At 37.9% G+C, this 26,431-nt stretch overlaps 1 protein-coding gene across 3 annotated transcripts in view; it reads right to left on the bottom strand.

Moving 5' to 3' along the window:
• Nucleotides 1-15,576: 15,576 nt before the first annotated feature.
• The window catches only part of GSTCD (glutathione S-transferase C-terminal domain containing), a 133,447-nt gene continuing 122,592 nt past the window's right edge, over nucleotides 15,577-26,431 (bottom strand). For all 3 annotated transcript variants that reach the window (XM_007999448.3, XM_007999443.3, XM_007999446.3), the window contains 3 exons: nucleotides 25,787-25,817; nucleotides 21,432-21,501; nucleotides 15,577-17,804 (listed from right to left, as the gene is read on the bottom strand). In XM_007999448.3, the coding sequence (XP_007997639.1) occupies nucleotides 17,668-17,804; nucleotides 21,432-21,501; nucleotides 25,787-25,817 (238 nt within the window). In that variant the 3' untranslated portion in view covers nucleotides 15,577-17,667. The remainder of the gene's footprint in view (nucleotides 17,805-21,431; nucleotides 21,502-25,786; nucleotides 25,818-26,431) is intronic.

Raw genomic sequence — 26,431 nt, 5'->3', positions numbered from 1 at the left:
CTTCTTACTAGTGACATAAATTTATAGTACATTTTAATATATGACTGGGAGATAGGAAAACACATGATTGAGTATAAATTACTATGGACTTGCATTCCAACATATCTTCTTAAGGACCATGTGCCTCTTCAAGAAAACTGTTCAAGGTTTCATTCTGTTGTACATTTTCTATTACTGTTTCTAAAATTTGGTCTTGAAAAACACTTTTGATGATATTCATAGCAAAGCCTCCAAGAACTATAGCAAGGTGAGTATAAATTCTATACAGTGAATGTCTGTACCTTTAAAAATCATTGAAGAAAAAACCTTGCAAGCACTTTGCTGATAGCTGCCAGCAACTCTTCATGAAGAATAAACACTGTCAGACTCACCTGATCTATTAGGATAAAAGTCCCAGGTAGATCAGAAAGAAGAGATAGTTCTAATTTATCTTGGCTCTAGGAAGGTTAGGTGATTCACTTGTACAAGGCAATAAATTTAGAAAATATGGTCTAGACAGCGTAACTATTAGGTGAGAACACAAATTGCTAGAGGGTCAAAAAATAATACAAGGTGTTTTTCAAAATCAGTTAGAAGCCTAGATTTTTTTTAAAGTTTTCATCACCAGCCTAGATAAAGAAATAAAGTCATGTCTTAGAAAAATATACCTTAGAAAAGTGATTCAAGAAGAAATAGAAAATCTGAATATACCAATAATCATTAAAGAAATTTAATAAATAGCTTAAAATCTAACTCGTTTTCTCCCATCCCCAAATATGCTAGATGGTTTTATAGGCCAGTGAACCAAGCATTTGGGAAAAATTATCCCTGTTTTATAAAAACAGTTCCAGGGAATAGAAAAAAATGTTCTTCAGATCAGTTAATGGTGCTGGAATAATCTTGATCCAAAACAGATCAGGATAATATCAGAAAGTCCAATCACACTTAAGAGCAAAGATAATAAAATTAAAAATAAAATGTTAGTAACTGGAGAAAATCTTTTCTTGAGCAAGTTAAGTTTTTCCCAGGAATATAAGAACAATTTAACATTATAAAATATATTAATGGAATTACCCTCACTAAGGTACCAAAAGGAGAAAACCTAGATGATCACCTCAGTAGATATATAAAAAACACTTGCTAAAATTTGCAATCTGTTCATGATAAAGTAGGAATTGAAGGGAACTATCTTGTTCATATATACCATGTTCAGGAATAAGAAGACTTAAGAAGATGTCAGTTCTTCCCTGTTAATCTCTAAATTGAGTGCAGCTCCAATAAAAATCCCTAAAGGCTTTTTCATGGTACATGGAGAGCAGATCTTAATTTCAGATCACAAAGCATAAGGACAAGAATAGCCAAGACTATTATAAGGAAGAACAAGGCAGGGCTTCTCTGTCAGACAACAGGAATTACAGAGCTTTAAGTAATTAAGAGAATGAATAATTGACCTTAATTATTCTGTTCAGATCACTTACTAGTTCTGTAGGATTTATAGCCAAGGAGAAATTGAAAATTGGGCTAGACTTGGTAGACAGCCTTAGAAATATTGAAAGACGTAGGAAATAAGACTCAAAAAGTAAAATTAGAACCGCTCAGTCTGATAATTCTAACACTACTATACAAACAATAATAAAGAAAACACAGGTTAAAAATAGTACTTTTGAAGTACATTCTTATTTAAAGCAAGGGAAGTTAGTCGATAGTTGTTGTTCCTTTCTATTGACATAAGCACCTGAGAGATGCATTTTGTTTTTTTCAATATCTATCTATCTATCTATCTATCTATCTATCTATCTATCTATCTATATCTATCTATCTATCATCTATTTATGCAGGTTCTCGCTCTGTCACTCAGGCTGGAGTTCAATGGCATGATTATAGTACACTGTAGCCTCGAATTCCTGGGCTTAAGCAATCCTCTAACTTCAGCTTCCCAAGTAGTTGACTCTACAGGTGTGTGCCACCATAACTGGCTAATTTACTTTTTGTAGAAATAAGGTCTTGCTATGTTGCCCAGGTTGGTCTTAAACTCCTGGGCTGAAGCGATCCTCCTGCCTTAGCCTCCCCAAATGTTGGGATTACAGGTGTGAGCCACTGCACCTAGTTTCTGAGATGTATTTTAAATGTATTAATGGCATGAAGAGTTTGTCTAAAATAGAATTTCCTTGAGGTGAGCTATGGAAAATACGCTAAAGATTTACTGAGAGAGAGAGGATAAAATTTTTTGCTCTGGATACCTTTAGAAATCAGATTGACTTTATTCTGTCAGGAAATTTGGATGTTTAATGAAGATGCTGAAATTCATTATTTGGTTACATGAACTATTTCCAGTTGTGCAGTTCTAGAAATAGTCCAAAGATGCTCTCTTATGGCAAGACTGGGGGAAAAAATCAAGCTTTAGTAATTCGTGTGCATTGTTTCCTCTCTCCCTTTCATTTCTCAAAATATATACACACTTTCCGAAAGCAACTGGCTGCTCTTAATTCAGTAACAAACATGCCTCCACGTAGTCAGCTGAAAGCCGACTCAGAGTATCAGTGACATCACTCTGCATTGTGGCAGTACTAAACTCAAAATATAGTAAGAAAAGAGCAGTCACTCTATATTCAGGAATGTACTTACGTTTTTTTAGTCTCATTCAACTTTAAAGTAAGTTGTGGGATGATTTGTGAGGGATCTAATATGAAAAATAGTTTTGAATCAAATAAATAACTGACAAGATCATTTATAAATTTGCAGTGACAAAATGTATGTATCGAGTTCACTTATTATTATATATAATTAACTCCAAGTTGCTTATATATATAAACCATGGTTTTAATTATCCATGTTAAATTTTAATCCTACACTGGGTGTCCTTGCCCACCCAAGAAGTTCTAGCTTACTTTTTCTAATTACTGAGAAGATTTTAAGGGATAAAGTTGTTGTTCTCAACAAAATACGTGCTACATTCCAAAACTGTACTGAGTTATCAATTATTCTCAGATAATTGAGCTAGCTGTTCTATGTAAAGTAGAAAACATCCAGCAGGAAAATTAGTCTGTAGGCACCGCATATGTTTTCCCTCTGACTGAAACACAAGCAGATGGTGAGAAATGATCTGTGACTGAAGCTAGTTATCAGACATGTGGAAGAGCAAGCTTCCCTTTTCTTATTAAAGACGTACTAGTGAAAGAGAAGTGGCATGCCCTACAGATTGCACATTTCACTGTCTTATTCCCTTGATGGTCATTCAGTATCACTCATTCAACAGATATTTATTAAGCACCTAGTTTGAGCCATGCTCTATGCTGGGCCAGATTTATGGTGGTAAATATCAAACTAACATTTTTTGAGAAACTTCTCTCTTCACTTTGGCATCTCTTCACTCAAAAAAGCTCTTTTGCCTTTTCCTTCATGGACAGGGAATATAATTGACCAGCATCCTCTTTATAAAAACTATTTGCATGATATAAGGCAGTAACTGTTACTCCTTTATGTTCTTTAGCATTTGATTTGATCAGTCTATTTTAAGGACATTAAACAAAATAAAACAATACAAACCAAAGCAACACAATTCCCCACATGAAAGAGATTAAATTATATTACTCATTCTATATTTATTGAATTCCTACTATGTACCTGACACCAAATTAAGTACTGAGAGTATAATGGTGGATAAAACGGACTGCTTGGAGCTTACATTCTAGTGAGGAAGACAAAATAAACATATATACAAATGTATTGTGGGGAAAGAGAGAGTAACTGGGAGAGAACACTTTGTTGAACAGAAAGGCATACAGAAAGTATGTGATAGCAACTAACACAATATCTGACTCACTGGAAATTTTCGAGACTTTTTAGATGAGTCATCCACTAAATATACTCTTCTGTTTGCTGCTGAATTTTGTTTTCTTGCTTGATTTTATATTGTTGTTATTCAGATCAGATAAACTATGTCTAAAAGCAAGCAAACAAACAAAAAACCAAAAACAAATGAACAAAACCTGGCTTTCCTATATTGCTATGAAAAAGGAGTCTTACAAAAGCAAACAACCCTTTTTGTGTAAATATTGGAAGAAAAGATTTTAATATTCGGCTAATTTCTTAGTGCAGAACATTGGATTATTTTACAATGTTTTTGATTCCTTGAGGTTAGTGATATTTAATGTTTTGGGTCATGGATCCTTTTAAGAATCTAATTAAAATTATGTCCATGTCTTAAGGAAAATCCATATACCTGTATTTTTGAAAAACTGGGTACAATTTCAGGAGAGCTCATACATTCTATGTATCTCAGGTAAAAAACCCTTAACATGATTACCAAACATAAAACAGCTTGTCAGATGTAAAAAATTAATAGATAGCTGCAATAATTGAGTGAGTGTGGTTCTGTTATAAGAACAGACTGTGGGAAACACCAGCAAGATGGCTGAGTACAAACAGCTCCGGTCTGCAGCTCCCAGTGAGATCAATGCAGAAGGCAGGTGATTTCTGCATTTCCAACTGAGATACCCAGTTCATCTCACTGGGACTGGTTAGACAGTGGGTTCAGCCCATGGAGGGTGAGCAAAAGCAGGGTGGGGTGTCGCCTCACCCAGGAAGTGCACGGGGTTGGGGAACTCCCCTTGCTAAGGGAAGCCCTGAGGGACTGTGCCATGAGGGATGGTGCATTCCAGCCCAGATACGATGCTTTTCCCACAGTTTTTGCAACCCACAGACAAGGAGATTCCCTTGGGTGCCTACACCAACAATGCCCTGGGTTTCAAGCACAAAACTGGGCAGCCATTTGGGCAGACACCGAGCTAGCTGCAGGAGTATTTTTTTCATACCCCAGTGGCATAGAACCCCAGCAAGACAGAACCATTCACTCCCCTGGAAAGGGGACAGAAGCCAGGGAGCTAAGTGGTCTTGCTCAGTGGGTCCCACACCCATGGAGCCAAGCAAACTAAGATCCACTGGCTGGAAATTCTCACTGGCAGCACAGCAGTCTGAAGTCAACTTGGGATACTCAAGCTTGGATGGGGGAGGGGTGTCTGCCATTACTGAGGCCTGAGTGTGTGGTTTTCCCCTCACAATGTAAACAAAGCTGCAGGGAAGGTTGGACTGAGCAGAGCACACCACAGTGCAGCAAAGCCACTGTAGCCAGACTGCTTTTCTAGATTCCTCCTCTCTGGGGAGGGCATCTCTGAAAGAGAGAAGCCCCAGTCAGGGGCTTATAGATAAAACTCCCATCTCCCTGGGACAGAGCACCTGGGGGAAGGGACAGCTGTGGGCATAACTTCATCAGACTTAAGTGTTCCTGCCTGCCAGCTCTGAAGAGAGAAGCAGATCTTCCAGCACAGTGCTCAAGCTCTGCTAAGGGACAGACTGACTCCTCAAGTGGGTCCCTGACCCTCATGCCCCCTCACTGGGAGACACCTCCTAGCAGGGGTCGACAGACACCTTATACAGGAGAGCTTCAGCTGGTATCTGGCAGGTGCCCCTCTGGGATGAAGCTTCCAGAGGAAGGAGCAGGGAGCAATCTTTGCTGTTCTGCAGCCTCTGCTGGTGATACCCAGGCAAGTAGGGTCTGGAGAGGACCTCCAGCAAACTCCAGCAGACTGTTAGAAGGAAAACTAACAAACAGAAAGCAGTAAAATCAACATCAACAAAAAGGACACCCACGTAAAAACCCCATCCAAAGGTCCTCAGCGTCAAAGAACAAAGGTAGATAAATCCATGAAGATGAGGAAAAACCAGCATGCTGCCTCTTCTCCTCCAAAGGATCACAACTCCTTGCCAGCAAGGGAACAAAACTGGATAGAGGATGAGTTGGATGAATTAACAGAAGTAGGCTTCAGAAGGTGGGTAATAATGATCTCCTCTGAGCTAAAGAAGCATGTTCTAATCAGATGCAAGGAAGCTAAGAACCTTGAAAAAATGTTAGAGGAATTGCTAACTAGAATGAACAGTTTAGAGAAGAACATAAATGACCTGATGGAGCTGAAAAACACAGCACAAGAACTTCGTGAAGCATACACAAGTATCAATAGCTGAATCGATCAAGAAGAAGAAAGGATATCAGAGATTGAAGATCAACTTAATGAAATAAAATGTGAAGACAAGATTAGAGAAAAAAAGAATGAAAGGAATGAACAAATCCTCTAAGACACATGGGACTATGTGAAAAGACCAAACCTATAATTGATTGGTGTACCTGAAAGTAAGGGGGAGAATGGAACCAAGTTGGAAAACACAATTCAGGATATTATCCCGGAGAACTTCCCCAACTTAGCAAGACAGGCCAACATTCAAACTCAAGAAATACAGAGAACACCAGTAAGATACTCCTCGAGAAGAGCAATCCCAAGATACATAATCGTCAGATTCATGAAGGTTGAAACGAAGGGAAAAATGTTAAGGGCAGCCAGAGATAAAGGTTGGGTTACCCACAAAGGGAAGCTCATCAGACTAACAGCTGATCTCTCTACAGAAGCCCTACAAGCCAGAAGAGAGTGGAGGCCAACATTCAACATTCTTAAATAAAAGAGTTTTCAATCCAGAATTTCATATCCAGCCAAATGAAGCCAAGCTTCATAAGCGAAGGAGAAATAAAATCCTTTACAGACAAGCAAATGCTGAAGAATGTTATCATCACCGGGCCTACCTTAAAAGAGTGCCTAAGGAAGCACTAAATATGGAAAGGAAAAACGGGTACTAGCAACTGCAAAAACATACCAAAATATAAAGACCAACGACAATGAAGAAACTGCATCAATTAATATGAAAAATAACTAGCTAATATCATGATGACAGGATCAAATTCACACATAACAATATTAACCTTTGGCCAGGAGTGGTGGCTCACGCCTGTAATCCCAGCAGTTTGGGAGGCTGAGGCAAGTGGATCATGAGGTCAAGAAACTGAGACCATCCTGGCCAACGTGGTGAAACCCCATCTTTACTAAAAGTACAAAAAAATTAGCTGGGCATGGTGGCGCGTGCCTATAGTCCCAGTTACCCAGGAGGCTGAGGCAGGAGAATTGCTTGAACCTGGAAGGCAGAGGGAGCTGAGATTGCACCACTGCACTCCAGCCTGATGACAGAGTGAGAATCTGTCTCAAAAAACAAAACAAAACAAACAGACAAAAAAACCAATATTAACCTTAAATATAAATGGGCTAAATGCCCCAATTAAAAGTCACAGACTAGCAAACTGGATAAAGAATCAAGATCCATTGGTGTGCTGTATTCAGGAGATCCATCTCATGTGCAAAGACACACATAGGCTCAAAATAAAGGGATGGAGGAATATTTACCAAGGAAATGGAAAGAAAAAAACAAAAAAACAAAAGCCTGGGTTGCAATCCTTGTCTCTGATAAAACAGACTTTAAACCAATAAAAATTTAAAAAGACAAAGAAGGGTATTACATAATGGTAAAGGAATCAATGCAACAAGAAGAGCTAACTATCCTAAACATATATGCACCCAATACAGGAGCATCCAGATTCATAAAGCAAGTTCTTAGAGACTTAGACTCCCATAATAATAGTGGGAGACACACTATATTAGACTTCCACAATAGTAGTGGGAGACTTTAACACTCTACTATCAATATTAGCCAGATCAATGAGACAGAAAATTAACAAGGATATTCAGGATTTGAACTCAGCTCTGGACCAAGTGGACCTAATAGACATCTACAGAACTCTCCACCCCAAATCAACAGAATATACAATCTTCTCAATACCACATAGCACTTATTATAAAATCGACCACATAACTGGAAGGAAAATGCTTCTCAGCAAATGTAAAGGAATGGAAATCATAACAGTCTCTCAGACCACAGTGCAATCAAATTAGAACTCAGGATTAAGAAACTCACTCAAAATTGCACAACTACATGGAAACTGAACAACCTGCTCCTGAATGACTACTGGGTAAATAACAAAATTAAGGCTGAAATAAATAAGTTCTTTGAAACCAGTGAGAACAAAGATACAGTGTACTAGAATCTCTGAGACACAGCTAAAGCAGTGTTTAGAGGAAAATTTATAGCACTAAATATCCACAGGAGAAAGTGGGAAAGATCTAAAATTGACACGCTAACATCACAATTAAAAGAATTAGAGATGCAAGAGCAAACAAATTCAAAAGCTAGCAGAAGACAAGAAATAACTAAGATCAGAGCAGAACTGAAGGAGACAGAGACACAAAAAACCCCTCAAAAAAAAAAAAATCAGTGAATCCAAGAGCTAGTTTTTTTGAAAAGATTAACAAAATAGATAGACTGCTAGCCAGACTAATAAAGAAGAAAAGAGAGAAGAATCAAATAGACACAATAACAAATGATAAAGGGGATATCACCACTGATCCTACAGAAATATAAACTACCATGAGAGAATACTATAGACATCTCTATGCAAATATACTAGAAAATCTAGAAGAAATAGATAAATTCCTGAACACATACACACTTCCCAGACTAAACCAGGAAGAAGTTGAATCCTTGAATAGAACAATAACAAGTTCTGAAATTGAGGCAGTAATTAATAACCTACCAACCAAAAAAAGCCCAGGTCCAGATGGATTCACAGCCGAATTCTACCAGAGGTACAAAGAAGAGCTGGTACCATTCCTTCTGAAACTATTCCAAACAATAGAAAAAGAGGGACTCCTCCCTAACTTATTTTATGAGGCCATCATCATCCTGATACCAAAACCTTGCAGAGACACAACAAAAAAAGAAAATTTCAGGCCAATATCCTCGATGAACATTGATGTGAAAATCCTCAATAAAATACTGGCACACCAAATCCAGCAGCACATTAAAAAGCTTATCTATCACGATTAGGTTGGCTTCATCCCTGGGATGCAAGGTTGGTTCAACATACACAAATCAATATATGTAATCTATCACATAAACAGAACCAATGACAAAAACCACATGATTATCTCAATAGATGCAGAAAAGGCCTTCAATAAAAAAACACCCCTTCAGGCTAACGACACTCAATAAACTAGGTATTGATGGAACATATATCAAAACAGTAAGAGCTATTTATGACACACCCAAAGCCAATATAATACTGAATAGGCAAAAGCTGGAAGCATTCCCTTTGAAAACCGGAACAAGACAAGGATGTCCTCTCTCACCACTCCTATTCAACATATTGGAAGTTCTGGCCAGGGCAATCAGGCAGGAGAAAGAAATAAAGGTATTCAAATAGGAAGAGAGGAAGTCAAATTGTCTGTTTGCACTGACGTGATTGTGTATTTAGAAAAACCCCATTGTCTCAGCCCCCAAACTCCGTAAGCGGATAAGCAACTTCATTAAAGTAGTAGGATACAAAATCAATGTTCAAAACCCACAAGCATTCCTATACACCAATAATGGACAAACAGAGAGCCAAATCATGAGTGAACAGCCACTCACAATTGCTACTAAGAGAATAAAATACCTAGGAATACAACTTACAAGGGATGTGAAGGACCTCTTCAAGGAGAACTACAAACCACTGCTCAAAGAAATAAGAGAAGACACAAACAAATGGAAAAACATTCCATGCTCATGGACAAGAAGAATCAATATCATGAAAATGGCCATACTGTCCATAGTAATTTATAGATTCAATGCTATCCTCATCAAACTACCATTGACTTTCTTCACCGAATTAGAAAAAAAACACTTTAAATTTCACATGGAACCAAAAAAGAGCCTGTATAACCAAGACAATCCTAAGCAAAAAGAACAAAGCTGGAGGCATCAGGCTACCTGACTTCAAAGTATACTACAAGGCTACAGTAGCCAAAATAGCATGGTACTGGTATCAGAACAGATGTATAGACCAATGGAACAGAACAGAGGCCTCAGAAATAACATCATACATCTACAACCATCTTTGTCAAACCTAACAAAAGCAAGCAATGGGAAAAGGATTGCCTATTTAATAAATGTTGGGAAAACTGACTAGCCATATGCAGAAAACTGAAACTGGACCCCTTCCTTATACCTTATACAAAAATTAACTCAAGATGGATTAAAGATTTAAATGTAAGACCTAAAACCATAAAAACCCTAGAAGAAAACTTAGGCAATACCATTTATGACATAGGCATGGGCAAGGACTTCATGACTAAAAGAACAAAACCAATGGCAACAATACACAAAAGCCAAAATTGACAAATGGGATCTAATTAAATTAAAGAGCTTCTGCACAGCAAAAGATACTATCACTATCATCAGAATGAACAGGCAACCTATAGAATGGGAGAAAATTTTTGCAATCTATCCATCTGACAAAGGGCTAATAGCCAGAATCTACAAGGAACTTAAACAAATTTACAAGAAAAAAATAAACAACCTCATCAAAAAGTGGGCAAATGATATGAACAGACACTTCTCAAAAGAAGACATTTATGCGGCCAACACACATATGAAAAAAAACCTCATCACTGGTCATTAGAGAAATGCAAATCAAAACCACAGCGAGATACCATCTCTTGCCAGTTAGAATGGCGATCATTAAAAAGTCAAGAAACAACAGAAGCTGGAGAGGATGTGGAGAAACAGGAAAGCTTTTACACTGTTGGTGGGATTGTAAATTAGTTCAACCATTGTGGAAGACAGTGTGGCAATTCCTCAAGGATCTAGAACCAGAAATACCATTTGACCCAGCAATCCCATTACTGGGTATATACCCAAAGGATTAGAAATCGTTCTGCTATAAAGACACATGCACATGTATGTTTACTGCAGCACTATTCACAATAGCAAAGACTTGAAACCAACCCAAAAGCTCACCAATGATAGACTGGATAAAAAAATTGGGACATATATACACCATGGAATACTATGCAGCCATAAAAAAGAGTGAGTTCATGTCCTTTGCAGGGACATGGATGAAGCTGGAGACCATCATTCTCAGCAAACTAACATAGCAACAGAAAACCAAACACTGCATGTTCTCACTCATAAGTGGGAGTTGAACAATGAGAACACATGGACATGGGAGGGGAATGTCACATACCAAGGCCTGTTAAGGGGTTGGGGGCAAGGGGAGGGATAGCATTAGGAAAAATACCTAATGTAGATGACAGGTTGATAGGTGCAGCAAACCATCACAGCACATATATATCTATGTAACAAACCTGCACGTTCTGCACATGTATCCTAGAGCTTGAAGTATTAAAATAATAATAACAAAAGAACAGAATGCAAGTGAAGAAAGTCCCAGGTGTACTTAGTACATAATAAAGGCACTTCGAATCAATCGGATACAAATCTGGCTTTTTTACAATGGTATTTTGAAAAGTAACTAATATCAAAAAGAATATTACATTTCCACCTCAAACTACCAACCAGAAGAAATTATTGGTAGTTTAAAGATTTAAATGTAACAACTAAAACTATTAAAGAATTAGAATTTCAAAAATATAGATGAATTTTTTTAATTGGGGAATTTTTTCTGAGAAACCACAAGAAAGAGTGACATATACTTTACAACAGCAAACTAAAACAAAACAACACCTTCCCCCATAAAGGCCAACTTAAAAAAAGATAGTGTAATAAAAAAGTCTTTAATCCACACATAAACTTTTACTAATTTATGTGAGAGATGAAAGTACCAGGTAAAAAATGAGTAAGAGACATAAATGCAGTGCCTAGGCTCAAAGGTCAATACATGTGTTGATTATATAAATAAATTAAGAATTGCCTAGAAAACTCAAAGATTATAAATTGCCCAAAACATATGAAAAAGTATGCAATCACATACTTTTATACAAGATAGCATTCTTTGCCCACTAAATTGGCCAATACTTAAAGAGATATCTGATAATGCCTGTATCGATGAAGGGTTTAGGGAAATACTTATATATTCCTCATAGGCGTGTAAATTTGTATCTTATTAATGGAGTATTTGGTAGCATAGATCAAATACTTTAATTAATATATGAGTCAGAAATGGACTTTGCAAATTTGAAACTGCACTTATGTTTCTCCAACCTTCTAAATTCCTTTTCAAAGGTAAGTGTGAAAGTTCACAAAACAATATATTTAATTCCCTTTCAATCATGGTTTCACTTTCCACCATTTCAGTTACCTGTGGTCGGAAAATATTAATTGGAAAATTCCAGAAATAAATAATTCATAAGTTTTAAATTTCATGCTTCTGAGTGATGAAATCTTGTGCTGTCCCATTCCATCCAGCCCAGGACCTGAATCACCCCTTTGTCCAGTGTATTCACACTATATAAGCTAAACACGCCACTTAGTAGCCATCTTGGTTATCAGACTGAAACACAGTATATATAGGGTTCAGTACCATTCAAGGATTCAGGCATCTATTAGAGGTCTTGGAACGTATCTTCTGCTGATAAGGTGGGGACAACCATAGCTGGAAATGCCTGTAGCACATGCCTTCCTTCTCTTTGATGGATTAGAGAGAATGCCCTACACCAAGTCAATGGCATGTAAGAACTCTATTTCCAAACTGGAATATGTGATGGTCTTTTACTTTTATCTTTCCCCTCATTCTCTCCTTCCCTTTCTTCCTTCAACTACATTGTGAGTGGCATGTCACATTATTATATAAAGCTATATATTCCCACCCCATTAATATCAGGAGGCACTGTATAACTCACTTTAGCCAACAAAATAAGGAAAGTAATGTGTATCACATCTGAGCTGAATCTCCAATAACTAGCTGGTGGTTTGCCATGCCAATTTTTCCCTTGCCAGGAGACCAGCTATGTTCCTAGCAGAGGGTAACTAGTCAGGCTAAGTCATGGTATGATGATAATGTAAAATAGTCATAGCAATTTGGACAGATATGTGGTATGAGTGAAAAATACATCCTTCTTGGGTAAAGACATAGAGATTTTGTTATCATAGTTTATCCCAGCCAATACTGATCAGATGGCTAAATAGCCTGAATTTGAATATTAGTTCTACCAATTACTGGCTGAGTTCAAATTCAGGTCTGCATTTATTGTGTAAACTTAGCCTCAGTTCCTGCAAAATAGGATTTTTAATGATGTCTAGCTCATAGGGTCATTACGGGGAAAAAGTGACTTAAAAGACTAAATGAGTTATTTGTAAAGGGTTTAGAATAGTGCCTAGCAAATATTAAGTACTGTGTGAATGTCGGTTAAATAAATCTGAGTGGGCCAGGTGAGGTGGCTAATGCTTGTAATCCCAGCACTTTGGGAGGCCAAGGTGGGAGGATTGCCTGAGCCCAGGAGTTCAAGACCAGTGTGGGCAACATGGTGAGACTCCTATCTCTATAAAATGAAAAATGAATAAAAACAAATGTGTGTGTATATGTATGTGTGTTGTCTATTAAAAAAAGTCTAGGAGGCATACAACAAAGTATTAACATCGTGAATTTAAGAATTTTCTTCTTTTTGTTTAGCCACATCTTTTCTACAACAAATATGTATTTCTTTGTAATTAAAAATGTGTATTTGGCCAGTTATAGTGGCTCACACCTGTAATCCCAGCACATTGAGAGGCTGAGGTGGGAGGATTGCTTGAGCCCAGGTGTTTGAAACCAGCCTGGGCAACATGATGAAACATCATCTCTACAAAAAAATACAAAAATTAGCTGGACATGGTGGCATGTGCCTGTAGTCCCTGCTACTCTGGAGGCTGAGGTGGGAGGATTGCTTGAGCTCAGGGAGGTGGAGGCTGCAGTGAGCCATGTTCACCTGGGTGACAGAGTGAGACCCTGTCTCAAAAAGAAAAAAAGTGTATTAAAAAATTCCAAACTACTTTTGTATTCTTTTAAAAAATTGTAATTTAAAAATTATCACTTTATTATAATTTCATTATATCACTTTACAGAAACATCTCTTTACAGAAACATTTTTTCATGATGAAAAAACATTTTCATCATGAAAGTCAGTAGAAAAACAGGTTTCAGTATGTGAAAGCTCTATTAATAGCAATTTTCTTGAAGCATGGAATGGGAAAATCCTGTAGCCAAAATCTGTGGAATGAAACTAAATGTTTAATTAGTGTTATTTACATATTATCTTGCATATGTGCCCTGAAAATGTTTTGATATCTAATATGACTGAAATGTGTCTCCCAAGATAAGATAAAGTAGTTTAGCCATTAATAATTATACCCCTGTTTCTGAGTCAGGCTCAAAAGTCAATGAAAGATGAGCTGTGGTTTCTAATATTATTACAGCCTTGGGAGAGAGAGATCAGTGAGCAGTAGCCTGACTTTTGATGGAAAAAGGCGAGGGTAAGATCAGGTCACTTGTTGGGCTTTTATCATTGCAACAATCTTCCTGCTCCCTGCATCCAACTCTTTTAATTCTGGCTGGGAAGAAACATTGGCAAGGATTTACATAGAAAAGCAATGCCTGAAGAGCAATCACAATATCCATATCTCTTACTAGCCACAGCCATCACAACTGGAGAATGCCACGCCAAGAACAAGGGTGGGAGAGCAATGGGGTCCCCTTTCTATTTTTCTGAGACAGGGTCTCACTCTGTCACCCAGACTGAAGTGCAGTGGCATGATCTCAGCTCACCACAACTTCCACCTCCCAGGTTCAAGCGATTCTCCTGCCTTAGCCTCCCTAGTATCTGGGATTACAGGCATATGCTACCACCACCAGGCTTATTTTTGTATTTTTAGTAGAGACAGGGTTTCACCATGTTGGTCAGGCTAGTCTCAAACTCTTGACCTCAAGTGATCCACTTGCCTCAGCATCCCAAATTGATGAGATTATAGGCATGAGCTACCACGCCCGACTCCCCTTTCATTTTTCTTCTCCATACTTACTAGATAGGCTTTTTGTTTTTGGTGGTGGGGGTGGGGTGTACCTTGAGTCACCTTGGGAGGACTGAGAAGACTAGTCTGGATGGTAGACATTTTATAACAGATACCTAATTCCAGGGAGGTCAAGTCTCAGAGCGGAAGGATGAATGACATTAAGCTAGTGGGAGGGGTAAAAGGAGGTTATTCTAAGTACAGGGAACACCATATAAAAAGCTCAGGGTAATAACATCAAAAAAATAAAATCATAATAAATGAAATAAATCCTCTACACAGAAAATTACAAAATATTTTTGAGTAATTAAAGGAGAACTAAACACATGCAAAGATATCTTCATAGATTTTAAGATTCAGTCTCGTTAAGACATTAATTTTCCTCAAGTTAATCTGAAGAGAACAGGCAATACCAAAAATCCCAACAAGCTTTTTTGGTAAAACTTAAAAAAGAAATTGATAAGCCAATTCTATGATTTATCTGTGGATATAGTGGATCCAGAACAGCCAAAATAATCTAGAGAATGAAAAATAAAATTGGGAGACAAACTACCTGATTTCCAGATTTACTATAAAGCTACAGCAATCGAAACAAACAGATGAATGGAAGATAAGAGAATTCAGAAATAGAACCATACATACAGATCAACTGAATTTCAACTGAGGTGCCAAGGCGGTTCAATGAAGAGAGGAAGGGATTTTTATTTAATGATGTTGAAACAACTATATATTCCTCAAAACCCACCTACCTTTATATGTGAGTTTGATTTGAGATCGATCGTAGACCTAAATATAATAAGCTAGGACCATAAAGTTTCTACAAAGAAAATCTTAGGAGAAATCTTTATAACGTCAGAGATGGTAAAATTTATTAGAAAAGACACAGAAAATATTAATCATTAAAGTAAAAGGGTAAATTAAATCTTCATCACAATTAAAACATTCATTACGAAAATAAGTAGGTAAGCCACAGACTTGAAAAAACATTCTCAATGTGTTTACCTGACAATATTTAATGGGAATATTCTGTATCTGATTTCAGTGATGGTTGCATGTGTATATACAGTTGTCAAAACATCTCAAATGAATACTTAAAAATCTGTTATTGTATTGTATATAAATTAAACCTCAATTAAAAGAAGAAAGTCCAGAATAAAAGAGCATGTTGTTATCTGTAGGCACAAATAACTAAAATACTCAGGGCTAATGGTTAATTCTTTTTAAAAATTTTATTCCAGAAAACACAATTCCAATATGTCTCCCACCCCAACCCATACTGCCCTGTAAAATATTCCTACATTTTAATCCATAGTAATGATCAATGAAAGTGCTTTCTCCTCATGATACATGTTTTACAGTGGTTGAAAACATTAAAATAAATCTCATATAGAATAAACTGAGACATGTAAAAGTTAAAGAATTAGCAGCATTGAGAGAGGATGCATCATTTGTCTTTTAAAATGTTGGCTGGCAGAAAAAGAATTTAGTTAAAGAGAACTATTCAAATAAGCTTCCATATTCTGCACTCCTCACACCACTAATAAGTTTTACCCAGAAATATACCAATAAAAATGATTGATATCTGAGTAACAAATTCTGTGACAACACATTGTAGTATTACATAAATAACTTGGCCAGCTGCGGGGGCTCACGCCTGTAATCCCAGCACTTTGGGAGGTCGAGGCGGGTAGATCACATGAGGTTGGGAGTTTGAGACCAGTCTGGCCAACATGGAGAAACCCGATCTCTACTAAAATTACAAAAAAAATTAGCCGGGCATGGTGGCGGGTGCCTATAATCTCAGCTACTGGGGAGCCTGAGGCAGGAGAATGCAGAGGTTGTAGTAGTGAGCCAAGATCGTGCCATTGCACTCCAGCCTGTGCAACAAGAGCGAAACTTTGTCTCAAAAAAAAAAAAAAAAAAAAAAAATTCTTTAATCTTTTTCTTCTAGATGATTTACTTCCATAGGCAAAACATTATGTCTTTTGCAACTCATCTTTGAATTCTAAAGAATCTAGGCCAAGGTCCTGAAAATACTGGACCCTCAAATTCCACATTCCCATAATAGGAAATTTATTGCAATTATTAATAATTTGAACCAGTGATGGTCTCATTTGGTAATTTATGGGAAATTCATTCATTCATTCATTCATTCATTCATTCATTGGGAGTCTGGGTCTCGCTTTGTCACCCAGGCAGGAGTGCCGTGGTGCTATCATGGCTCATTGCAGCCGTGATCTCCTGGGTTCAAGTGATCCTCCCACCTCATTTTTTTAATTTTTTTGTAGCACAGGCTGGTCTTGATATCCTGGGCTCAAATGATCCTCCTACCTTGGCCTCTCAAAGTGCTGGGATTATAGGCATGAGCCACCATGTCTGGCAGAAATATATTTAAAAGGAGTATATTAAATGCTATACAAGTTCAACTAACCCCAGCTTAAAAATAACTATAATTACCTGACTAGATTTTTTTAAAGTGATAGAAAAAGTACAATTGTTAAAAATATATTTAAAAAAACTCTACTGAGTCTACTTTCAGTCCCCATGTGAATATTTAAGTAAGTATAAAATAAAGGCTGTAAGTGCACTGTTTTGAATTAAACATCACATTGGCAAGATCAGAAGAGCTTGTGAAGTGAGAAGGAAATTGTTATTCCTGTGATGGAACCTCCACTGGTATTATTCTTTTGGCAGCCGAGACTTCAGGGGATTCTCACTATGAAAACCAGCAGTCCTTTAATCATACATTGTAAGAGCATTTGTGATGCTTTGCAGGGAGCCTTTCTTCCAAGATTTTCCTATTGCTTTCCTTCCTGAGCACAATAGGTTCAAGATGGCTAATGCTGTTTCCTAGTTACGCCAAGAACCTCCTGAATGCCACTGGGCATCCAACGTGAAGACGGATGGCAAAATATCAAATGTGAATGTCTCATTTTAAATGGGGACTCCCACAATCATGTTATTTTTGGGAGAGCAGCTCTCTGGCTCCATGGATATCACTTGAACGGAGTAGCCACATTCTTCTGCAGCTCTTGCTCGATCCAGATCCACCAAGCACATGCACTGTTTTCCTGAAATACAGTCAAATGGTATTATGAGACACCCTTTCACTAGCAGGACAATTTCAGCTTGTTTAAGGGAATTTATACAGTGACAAAATCTGCAGGTACTATGGAGCATGCTTTGTACCCTTAAGTCTTGTTTAGTTTCTTTCAATTTAATTCTTGATCAGTGTGGAAAGACGATGGTGACAAAAACATGGCACTTCATATATTTGCCTCTGCTAATAATTTAAAGAATGTTAACCTTTTCAAATGTATTTATAAGCAAATCTCAAATTAGAGCCTCAGACTGTATTTCCTACTTTGGTTAAAAATACAATTAAAGACCTTTTCTCTGCTTTCCCTGTAAAACTACATTATCTGTAAAGTTGTGGGGAAAAAATTTGCCTTTAAGAATATTTAAGGCCGGGCGCGGTGGCTCAAGCCTGTAATCCCAGCACTTTGGGAGGCCGAGACGGGCGGATCACGAGGTCAGGAGATCGAGACCATCCTGGCTAACCCGGTGAAACCCTGTCTCTACTAAAAAAATACAAAAAAACTAGCCGGGCGAGATGGCAGGCGCCTGTAGTCCCAGCTACTCGGGAGGCTGAGGCGGGAGAATGGCGTGGACCCGAGAGGCGGAGCTTGCAGTGAGCTGAGATCAGGCCACTGCACTCCTGCCCGGGCGACAGAGCTAGACTCCGTCTCAAAAAAAAAAAAAAGAATATTTAAGACAACATGCTGATTAAGGGGTGTTAGCTTTTCCAGCTGAAGTTTTTTAGGGCTGTAAAGAAGTGAGAAATGAAAAATACTTGAGAAAATTCTCAATTACATGCCTTTTATTTCAGGTGGAAATGTAATGTTGAATGTAGTATACTCTTAATTTTCCGAGCTCCTGTACCTCTATAAAATAGTGGTATTGTATTTCCTTTACAATCTTTGGAAGACAAAAGAGGAAACCTGACTGGCAAGAAAAGCAGTTAATTTGTTTTCCTTTGGCAAACACAAACTTTAAAAGTAGCTTGGGAAAAATGATTTGGGGCTGAATATATTCAAAGCCATGCTTTACTTTTATATTTTCAATTGCTCTAAATTCAATATATAAGCTTCTTCATCCTCCTGGAAAAAGATCAATGACTATGCAGAACTTCATTCGATTTTTCCTAAACAATTATAATAATGCGTCAACACTGAATGATAGTGGAAACTGATAAATTAAACAACTTCAGAAATGAAGACAGATCACCAAAATAGGAAAGTTCTGTGAACAACAGAATCCTCACAGAAAAAAACAGTGAAAGGTGAAATCAGTAGGTAAGAATTAGCAATGAGAGACTCACATTTAAAATGTTTATTTTGTACATTTTCCTTAAAAGGGCCCATCCCACAAAGAATAAACTGTGTTAGAAATGATATAAAAAGGGATGTCTAGAATTCCATTTAGGCAAAATCATCGCTGCTTCATTAACAGCCTTATGGCTGACATTCCTTTTTTTCCCTTAAAATATTGTCTTTCCTTTAAGACATCTGTAAATGTTTCTCCCATCTACTTTTTAGTTTAAAATGAAACACTCTCTGTCAGAATGGGATGCTCTACATTCCTTAAGTACCCACCCGGGGTTTACATTGCAGCTCATTTACCCTTGGCTTTGATCCCAGTCCAGTTAATTTTTCCTTTTCCATTATGTAGAAGAATTTCATGTTTTCACATGTTGAAGTGTCTCTACAACTGAAATTTAGCTGCTGGTAGTCTACCTTTGTGGGCCTGGGGAGTTTCCTAAAAATGTTCGCAGAACACAGGAATGGCCTGTGTAAAGCAGAGATGTAGACGTGACAGCTTTCTCTCAATGTGATTCCCCCTGTTCTTCCCATTGCCAAAAGCCCCTGCCCCCTGCCACTCTAGCAACTTCCCTGCCAGCTACTCCCCTTTAGTTTGATACCTAAGACACACATCTACCACGTACCCATCCATCCACCACACTAATTATGTCTTCATTGGATTGCTATCATTTGAATGTATTCTCTGGAAAGCATGTGTTGGAAATTGAATCCCCAATGCAAGTGTTAGGAAGTGGGGCCTAATGTGAGGTGATTAGGCCAAGAGGGTGGAGTGAATGAATTAATACCATTATCATGGTAGTGGGTTCATTATCTAGAGTGTGAGCTCCTTATAAAAGGACAAGTTCAGCCTTCTCTTGCTCTCTCTCTCTCGCCATGTGATGCCTTTCATCATGTTATGATGCAGGAAGAAGACCCTCACCAGATGCCAACCCCTTGATCTTGGATTTCCTAGCCTCCAGAAACGTGAGTCAAATAAAAATCTGTTCATTCTAAATTACCCAGTCTATGGTACTGTGCTATAGCAGTGCGAAACAGACCAAGACATGGGTCTAGTGAATGGAGTCTCCTCAAATGTATGTTCGATTAATTCAAAGTGTTGGAGATGGGAAAAGGAGGAGCAAGAAGGAAAGGCATTGAAAGACAGAGGTTGCAGGCAGGAGAGAATGAGTTATTTCCAAATGTTTATGCTGCAGACAGTGAGAAAGAGAAGGAATCACTTACTCCTTCAGTCTCAGGTCTCAGGCCACCAAGTGTGAGCATCTTGCTATGCTGCCTTTGATTTTAGAGTTTAAAGATAACTATTTCTCATACAACTCGGTCTCTGAATGTAAGCTAACAGCTTCATCTGGTGCTCAGCCAAAGAAACAACAATCTGTCTTCTAGTATATCATGGAGGAAAAGGGGCTACATTGGAAATTTAGAGAAAAAATATAATGGTGGCCAATGTTGGGCTTCTCTGAATAATTTTAAGATGAGTTTTGGCTGAACCCACTTATCTTAAACCCTGATGTGACACCAGTATGCTGGGAAGTAGTAACTAAAGTGGACAAGAACTTCATGTCCAGAATCAAATAATTTGGGTTCATAGTATAGCTCCATCATCTACCAGAGGAAGGAACCCAGGCAAGCTTTTGTCTCAGTTTTCTTATCATTAAAATGTAAATAATAGTACTACCCCATATGTATATTTGTAAGAATTTACCGAGATAACAGGCGAGAACATTTAGCTCAGTGCTTAAATGTATAACTATTAACTGCTATTATTCTTTTAAATGTGATTTCTTTTTCTAAAGTGAAGTCTTCAATAAATCAATTACTTATTAAACTTGAAATGTTTCTGTGGTCTTCCAATTTAGGTAATGTTTAATATTGTCAAACAAATTGGTCTATGATAAATGATACACAAGTATCCTTTTTCCTGAGAAAGAAAACATTATCATCCCTGTGTATACATTTTATAATGCATCAATTTTGGTGTATATAGTTGACTTTTTAATCTTTATTATTTTCTTTCATGGCTTTTGATAGATCTTGCAGTTTGATCATAACAGTAAGAGATTTAATGTAAGAATTCTACTCAATGTACAAACATTCAAAATACATTTAAAAGTATTAAAGTTAACCAAAATAGGATAAAATGTTATAGTTACAATACCCTTTTCAATATGAATTAAGTTTTTGGGAGAAGAACATATTTAGTTTCTCATTGAAAAATAGACTTCATGTTGCTAAATTTTTCCCATATAGACTTGGTCCAATCATTCCCAGTCATATTGTGCATAATACACTCAACAGCTGCTCTGTGAAAACACATACCTATGAGCCTTCGTTGGGGTGGGAGCTGGACAGCTGTCTGGTCTGCAAATCTGCACAGAATCATGTGTTCCTAAAAGAAAAAGCAATAGAATGTGGGTTTATTTTTATCTTCTGCTTCAAAGTTATAAAAACAACCACCAAAAAAACTAACTCATTTTTCTGGAGTTCAACATTGTTTAATTGAATAAAGTACTGCACAAATAGTATTTTTGAAAAAAGTAAACTTTCAGAAGATGCTACTTAATAATTTCTTCCCTTCAAGTACACTGTATTTTTTTGTTTTGTTTTGAGACAGTCTCACCGTCGCCCAGGCTGGAGTGCAGTGGTGTGATCTCAGCTCACTGCAACCTTTGCCTACCAGACTCCCAGTGGTTCTCATGCCTCAGCCTCCGTGTAGTTGGGACTACAGGCACATGGCACTACATCTGGCTAATTTTTTGTATTATTATTATTTTTCTTTTTTAGTAGAGACGGAGTTTCACCATGTTGGCCAGGCTGGTCTCGAACTCCTGGCCTCAGGTGATCCGCCCGCCTTGGCCTTCCAAAGTCCTGTAATTAACAGGCGTGAGCCACCATGCCCAGCCGGCCCGGATTTAGTTCTTAAGAATAGAGGCACAGAAAATTCTCAGGGTTATTTTGCCCAGTTGCTTTTAGCTGAAATATAAAAATATAGTTACATTTTGCTATTATAATGTGCTAAATTAAAAGACCAAAAATTCACTTATATTTTTCTTTTATAAAATTTATTTGCAACTCTGGAATGTGGTTCCAGGCAGTGGCTTTTCTTTTCTGTTTTTTTTTTTTTTTTTTTTTTTTGAGATGGAGTTTTGCTCTGTTGCCCAGGCTTAAGTGCAGTGCTGCAATCTTGGCTCACTGCAACCTCCATCTCCTGGATTCAAGCAATTCTCCTGCCCCAACCTCCTGAGTAGCTGGCACTATAGGTGCACGCCACCATGCTGGCTAATTTTTGTATTTACTTTTTTTTTTTTTAGTAGAGACAGGGTTTCACCATGTTGGCCAGGCTGGTTTCGAACTCCTGACCTTGTGATCTGCCCACCTTGGCCTCCCAAAATGCTGGGATTACAGGCATGAGGCACTGCGCCTGGCCTGCTAAGTGGCTTTTCATTCTATCAGAGGAAAAGGAAGCAATGCAGATCTCTGTGTGGTTTCTGTAGTTTTCTGGGATATCCAGCAGGGTGGTAGCGAGTTCTTGACTTGTCCTCAGTCCTTTTAGAGGAGAGAAGCCTGAATCTCTTTCTCTCACTCCAAAAGGCTGCAGAAGTGTATCCCTTTCTGCTTTAAGACAAACTGTAAAGACAGCCTGAGGTAAGCACCTGATTATTACTTCTGCTTAACAATCTTAGGAAAGAGTGCATTAATGAAAAAGAAAAGAAGGCTTTAAAATCAGTTGATGATTTTGCACAGTACTCTTAAATCTGCATGTAGCCAAAAGTGAGTGATTAGGCAGAGTCAAAATGAAACAATGATCCCACGACAACTGTTCATTCAGAACAGCTGTTGTTTCTAAGTGTGTACATAATCTCACCTGTCAGCTTAGCAAACAGGTTAAACTCAGATTCATCATTTGTTCCTTTAGTATTCTGTACATTAAATTTGAACCCTCCATTTTAAATAAGTGAAATGACTGTGGCAATGTTGGTTTTTTAAAAGGGGTATCTTTGTCTCAACTTGTATGCTTTAAAAAAAAATTAATGCTAACTATAAAATTTCATGACAATGGGTGAGAAACTAATAAAATGGTTTCAATTAATAACTTTAACTCCCCACAAACTAACAGGCATCAATGAAGGGAGAGAAGGATAATTCAGAATTACATGACTTGAAGAAACAGTGTGCACTTTGTCCTCATGGTGTTTGTAAATTAAGATTCATTTTATATAACGGTAATGTCAAGGCAATCGCAATCTCAGATAAGATTCAGTTCTCTTGTACTGATAAGTCTCACCATATTTTATTGGAATTATTTGTGTGTATGTTCTCTTTGGTCAAAATCAAGTTCTGAAAGGGCAAGGCACATGGTAGGTACTCAGTAAAGGTTGCTGTCTAAATTGAACTATAGAGAAAAACACTTCCTAAGTGAGTCTCAAGGTACTTTGGCACAAAGTTCTGAGGCCTTCAAAAGGCCAAGCAGCTTTTGGGGGTGTTGGAGAAAGAGTAGATAAAGGTTATGACTGGTGTACTGGGGAGTTTCTGCTTTCTGAAAGACGGTGTGTGCCCCGTCCCTACTGTAGAAATTTTATATTCTTTTCTAGTCAGGAGACCATTAGCAGCCTATCTCTTCACCACCCTTGATTTTTTCCATACATCCTCTCATTGTTTAGTTTAACTAGTATCACTCAAGGAGGAGTGATATTAGATTAGAAACAGGGGTCTAGTTTTTGTTTTCCCAAGTTCTTTTTTCTTTTCCTTCCTTTTCCTTTCTTTTCCTCTCCTCTTCCCTCTCCTCTCCTCTCCTCTTCCCTCTCCTCTCCTCTCCCTTCTCCTCTCCCCTCTCCTCTCCTCTCCTCTCCTCTCCTCTTCCCTCTCCTCTCCACTCCTCTCCCCTCGCCTCCCCTCTCCTCTCCTTTCCACTCCTCTCTCTTTATTGAGACAGAGTGTCACTCTGTCACCCGGGCTGGAGTGGGAGTACAATGGCACAATCTCAGCTCACTGCAACCTCTGCCTCCTGGTCTCAAGCAATTCTCGTGCCTCAGCTTCCTGAGTAGTTGAGATTACAGGTGTGTGTCACCATGCCCAGCTAATTTTTGTATTTTTAGTAGAGACGGGGTTTCACCATGTTGGTCAGGCTGGTCTTGAATTCTGTTCTCAAGTGATCTGCCTGCCTTGGCCTCCCAAAGTGCTGGGATTACAGGTGTGAGCCACCGCACCTGGCCTGTTTTCCTAATTTATTTTCTACTTTATTGGCATAGCCTTGTGAGAGAAAGGTGAGATGTTCCAAATGCTATGCAGACAAAGTTTCTTGGGTCCTAATGTTTCCTCCAAAATCATATATTTCCTAAAATATGTAAAGTTTTAATCTAGTAGGCGAAGGCCAGCAATGTTGTGGTTTTGGCTGAAAGCATGAACGCTAAAGGTTCTCCCCCTCCATATCTGTGCATATTTGTACAGTGTGCGGGGTTGGTAGGAAGGGAGGAAGGTGTGAGTAGCACATGAGGTGGTAAGAGACAGAGTTGGAAATGGGCATTTGAGTTATAAAGCAGGAATGAAGGAGATACAGCTGCTGAGGTGGTAACAATGCACATTTTTAGGTCACTATACCTCATTATATTTCAACTATTTGATGGAAGAGAAAGTTAAAGTCCTAAAATATAGGGGCTGGTATGTAAAATGAGTCTATGTTTTTAGTGAGTCCGTGCAAAAAGTGGCATTAACTAAGAATCCAAATGAATTTATCAACTTCTAATGGAATTATTTATATATTTTTCTCAAATATTATCATTTCTTAAATTGTATTATATCATGCTATTGACCAGTTAATTGGATAGTGGTGATGTTTAGGAAGCTAGAAACTGTTTTGATCAGATTGGTGACTAAAAACTATATGTGTTCTGACTACTTCTGGAAGACAATTCTCTGTGGGTCTCTTGTGTTTCTTCATGTTTTACAAGCAGAGACACTGACTGTCGTTGTTCCAGATCAGTAGTCAGCAAGGTTTGGCCCACAGGCCAAGTCTAGCCTATGACCAGTTTTTGTGTGGCTTGTGAGTTAAGAAAGTTTTTATATTTTTAACGAGTTGTAAACCAAGAACAACAAAAACAATAAGAATGTCAAGGACAGTGAAGAGGAATACTTGGAGATTTGTTGTGGCCAGCATAGTCTAAAATATTTACCATCTGACCTTTTATAAAAGAATTTTCCTCTGTTATAGATTATCTTTTCAAGCACATTTGCAGAGTAAACAGCCTTGGAAAATATATAGTATCTCCCCTTGGAATAAAAGGGCAGGTGTTACCTGGCCCATTTGCTTCTGCCCTGTGGGAATTGGGTGGCAGAGAGTCAGTGTGAAAACAATGGTATTGTGGCTACCACTACTGCCATGAGCAACAAACTGTCCTTTGCCTCTGACTTAGGGGTCTCATATCTTCTGCCAGCATCCACTGGCAGGCTAACTTGTTAGACTGCGAGTAGAGTTAAAATGTCAGACCCTTCACAAATCTTGTTACCTACTTGAAGAGTTAATCTGGATTTGCAAAAGAGAAAAAGAAACCCATAGTAGACATTCATGAGTTATTCAATTATAACTATAGATTATTTACTCCACTAGAAATATGAGAGGGAAAAATATAAAGGATAAAAAGTGTATTAGGATGACATCTAGATCTTTTTAAGGTTACCTTGTATGATAAAGTTTTCTTGAATTGCTCACTGAAACAGAAAAAAAAAAGAATTAGTCATCATTCTAAATATTAAGAGTAAAATAATCTTGAAAAAACTAAATTATATAGTCTTTGTATGTAAAAAGTATAAAATGCTATGGTAAAGTAAAAACTATGCCAGTTTGAAATGCTTTTATAAAAAGATAGAAAAGCGTATCATCAATATGTTATTAATTTTAAGAAATCTATTCCACAGATTGTTTACAATGTTAGAGAAGCACTTTTTTTGTCTCTACACCTCATGGGAACACTAAGATCCAGGTGTTTTAACATGTGGCACAGCCAACTGATCAGGAGAGGACTGCCATTGAAAAGATACTTTATTACTCACAGTTCCCCAAGAAGAGGGGGCACGCCATGTGATGAAGGGCCACATGGGGAAACACCAGTATAGGTCAGGAGGCAGAGGTTTTCATGGGAAGAAAAAGGTGAGGTAAGCAGGTTTGAGAGTGCCTAGTTTGAACAGTATCAGTGAAGTCAGGCATAGCGCTGTTCCTACTTGTTTGATATCTGGCCCTAGGGTAGTAGGGCGGGGGGATAGTGGTCTGGAAGTAGTAAGAGTTTGATAAAGGAGGTAGTTGTGGGGTAAGGGCTCTGGGTTGG

Source organism: Chlorocebus sabaeus, chromosome 7 (genome assembly GCF_047675955.1).
Source record: "Chlorocebus sabaeus isolate Y175 chromosome 7, mChlSab1.0.hap1, whole genome shotgun sequence".
In the NCBI taxonomy this organism is placed as follows: Eukaryota; Metazoa; Chordata; class Mammalia; order Primates; family Cercopithecidae; genus Chlorocebus; species Chlorocebus sabaeus.
This window is presented reverse-complemented; position numbering and strand designations above follow the sequence as displayed.